Here is a 2,840-nt window from a genome sequence, read left to right as displayed (position 1 = left end):
AGGGAAAGATTAGAGGCAAATGATACATACATTATCAGGCATTTGAAACACAACAAAACTACATCCCAATAAGATGTAACCAGAAAGAAAAAGAAAAAAAAAAAGCAAATTACCAGATAGCGGAATAAAATCCACAAGTTAATTAGTGAGTCATCACTGCGACGAGGAGGCTTCTTCATTATATCCTTATCTGGAGGATTAAATCCCAAAGCTGTTGCAGGGGGTCCATCAGTGACAAGATTGACCCACAGAAGCTGGACAGGTATCAGTCCTTCAGGAATACCCAGTGCAGCTGTAAGAAATATACAGGCAACCTCACCAATATTGGAAGAGATCATGTACCTGCGACATTTAGTTTTCAGTCACAAGATATTTTTATTTAGATAATGTGCTTAAAATAACAGCATATATAGATAATTAATTAACCAAAGGAGATAACCAAATATAATTACAAACATGAACATGTATATGGGCATCCATGCCATGCCCCTCCAGATTTAGGACAGCACAATTGGCGAAAGATTCTCATGTATGCAATTTAGAATTGTTAAAAGACATTGGCAGAATATTTTTTGTGAACTGTATATGAATTTAGCAAATCGGGACCTGCTATTGTTAAAGACAAAACTAGATCAACAGATTCAAACTTCATCAGAATCCAAATTAAACAAACTAATTACAACTCATGCTTCCATCTTATCCTCCACCCTATACTTTATGTTTGGTTGTTCATATTTCTAGGCATCACACACAAAAGAATACACCAATGCACACACACATCATGAAAGCACATTTCATGCCCACGTTATTACTGAAGAGATAACTATACAGCCAGCATAAACATAATAAAGAAGGGTAAAAAGAGACTCAATGACAACGGCATTTTTCCTATTTTTATTCCTTTGAACAAGAAACTAAACAAAGAATGAAATAGTAATGTAGTAAATTACATCCTTCATACATAACATTGGTTTATGTGGAGAATAACCAGTCATTATATTACACCTTACATTACAACTGTCAATCCAGGTAATGGATGGAGTAAAAGCCTACTGAAAGGTACCCACAACCTCTCCGTGAATACAAAATATAAAGATTAATGGATTTACCTTATAAAAGCCTTCATGTTATTGTAGATAGATCTACCTTCACCAACAGCAGCAACAATTGAACTAAAATTATCGTCTGCTAACACCATATCTGCAGCTTCCTTTGCCACCTAAATTGAACAGCATAAAATAAAAGGGATGAATCATCCACAACAATATTGATTTGTATTCCTGAATCTAACTTATTTCACTCGTTAGTCAACGAAAAAACAATAACTTCGCATCAATCCACTTCACCAAATTCAAAACCCATAAAATTTCATTTAGAAAGCCTGGATCGATAGCAAAAACAAAATACCTCTGTCCCTGCGATACCCATTGCAATACCAATGTCTGCAAGCTTTAAGGCAGGTGCATCATTAACGCCATCTCCCGTCATTGCAACCACCTCCCCTTCCTCTTTAAGAAGCCTCACAATATCTTGCTTGTGTCTAGGTTCAGCCCTTGAAAACAAAAGGCCGCCACTCTGTCTCAGAAAGGCTTTCTTATCACGGAGTTCCATAAAATCTTTACCAGTTAAACTTTTTGAACTAATGTCTTCATTGGGTGTAAATACACCTATTTCGCGGCATATAGCTTCAGCAGTGTTTTTGTTGTCTCCAGTTATCACCATAACACGAATTCCAGCTGCTCTGCAGTCTTCAATTGCTTGGTATACCTCCTCCCTAGGAGGATCCTGAGCACAATCCAACAATCAGTTTTACACAGATACCATAGCAAACAAAAATCATGGAAGTGAGAAAGAACAAAATGCACAATGAAAAGCTCAAAACTTACCCTCAACCCAACCAAGCCAACAAAAATTAGTTCTTTTTCAATTGATGAATAGTTGGACGGGTCAAGCAAGAGCTGGTGGCCGGGATGATCCTCGTTACCATTGTAGTTTTCAAAATTAGCGAGCTCATCCTTGTAGGCAAATCCCAAACAACGTAATGCACTGGTGGACATTTCATGAAGAGCTTGCAATATGAGGTTCTTGGCATTATTGTCCAGTTTCACAATTGAACCGTCACGCAACTGAATTTTAGAGCTTCTATCCAGCACATTTTCAACAGCACCCTATAAAAAATTAGTGCCAAATGTCAGTTTTAAATATTTCCCACAAATACAGAAAAAAGGAAATTAGAAATCAAAGGATATCTAGGCTTATAAATAGACTAAGGGCAACAGAGACTGTTGTAGAAAAATATGGATGTAGTCTGTATTTTGTAAAGGCAAAATGAAAAGGTGAACCAGAAGAAGAATAGGATGGTCATAAAGGCCCTGTCTAAAGAAATTTAATATGAAAAAATCAGTCATTTTAAAGCACTTTATAATACAGAACTGGTATCAATAACTTAGTACTAGACCAGTTATACCAAAATACACAATTTTTGTTCTTTAGACTAATCTCACAAAAAATAACAGTGTATCAGACACATTTTGGAGATGCAGGATGCTATTTATTTAGTTAAATATTATAATTATTTATGGTTTACTTATAAATGGTGGCAACATGAGTGGCCTTTTGCTTTGACTTCCATATACATAACCTTATTCCAGAAGAACAATAAAAAGACCTTAGATATAAATGGGTAGAAGATTAGCCTCTAGAGAAAAAAAGTTCACTTTAATTTATTGTATGGTAAAACATCAGTTCAAAATAAAAATCCTATACAAATCCAAATTGAGCAGTATTGTCGCTCAGCAAATATTAATTCAACAATTAGAGAATACGTGCTTAGTAGGGAA

General features: G+C 35.5%; 1 protein-coding gene across 1 annotated transcript in view; it reads right to left on the bottom strand.

The window, feature by feature from the left end:
- LOC101503819 (calcium-transporting ATPase 4, endoplasmic reticulum-type-like) overlaps positions 1–2,840 on the bottom strand; it is a 6,749-nt gene that overhangs the window by 1,104 nt on the left and 2,805 nt on the right. The window contains exons 4-7 of the mRNA XM_004493855.4: positions 1,887–2,168; positions 1,408–1,785; positions 1,110–1,219; positions 114–342 (exon numbers count right to left, since the gene is read on the bottom strand). Coding sequence (XP_004493912.1) covers positions 114–342; positions 1,110–1,219; positions 1,408–1,785; positions 1,887–2,168 — 999 coding nt within the window. The remainder of the gene's footprint in view (positions 1–113; positions 343–1,109; positions 1,220–1,407; positions 1,786–1,886; positions 2,169–2,840) is intronic.

The sequence above is a fragment of the Cicer arietinum genome, chromosome 3 (assembly GCF_000331145.2).
Source record: "Cicer arietinum cultivar CDC Frontier isolate Library 1 chromosome 3, Cicar.CDCFrontier_v2.0, whole genome shotgun sequence".
NCBI classification, from domain to species: domain Eukaryota; kingdom Viridiplantae; phylum Streptophyta; class Magnoliopsida; order Fabales; family Fabaceae; genus Cicer; species Cicer arietinum.
This window is presented reverse-complemented; position numbering and strand designations above follow the sequence as displayed.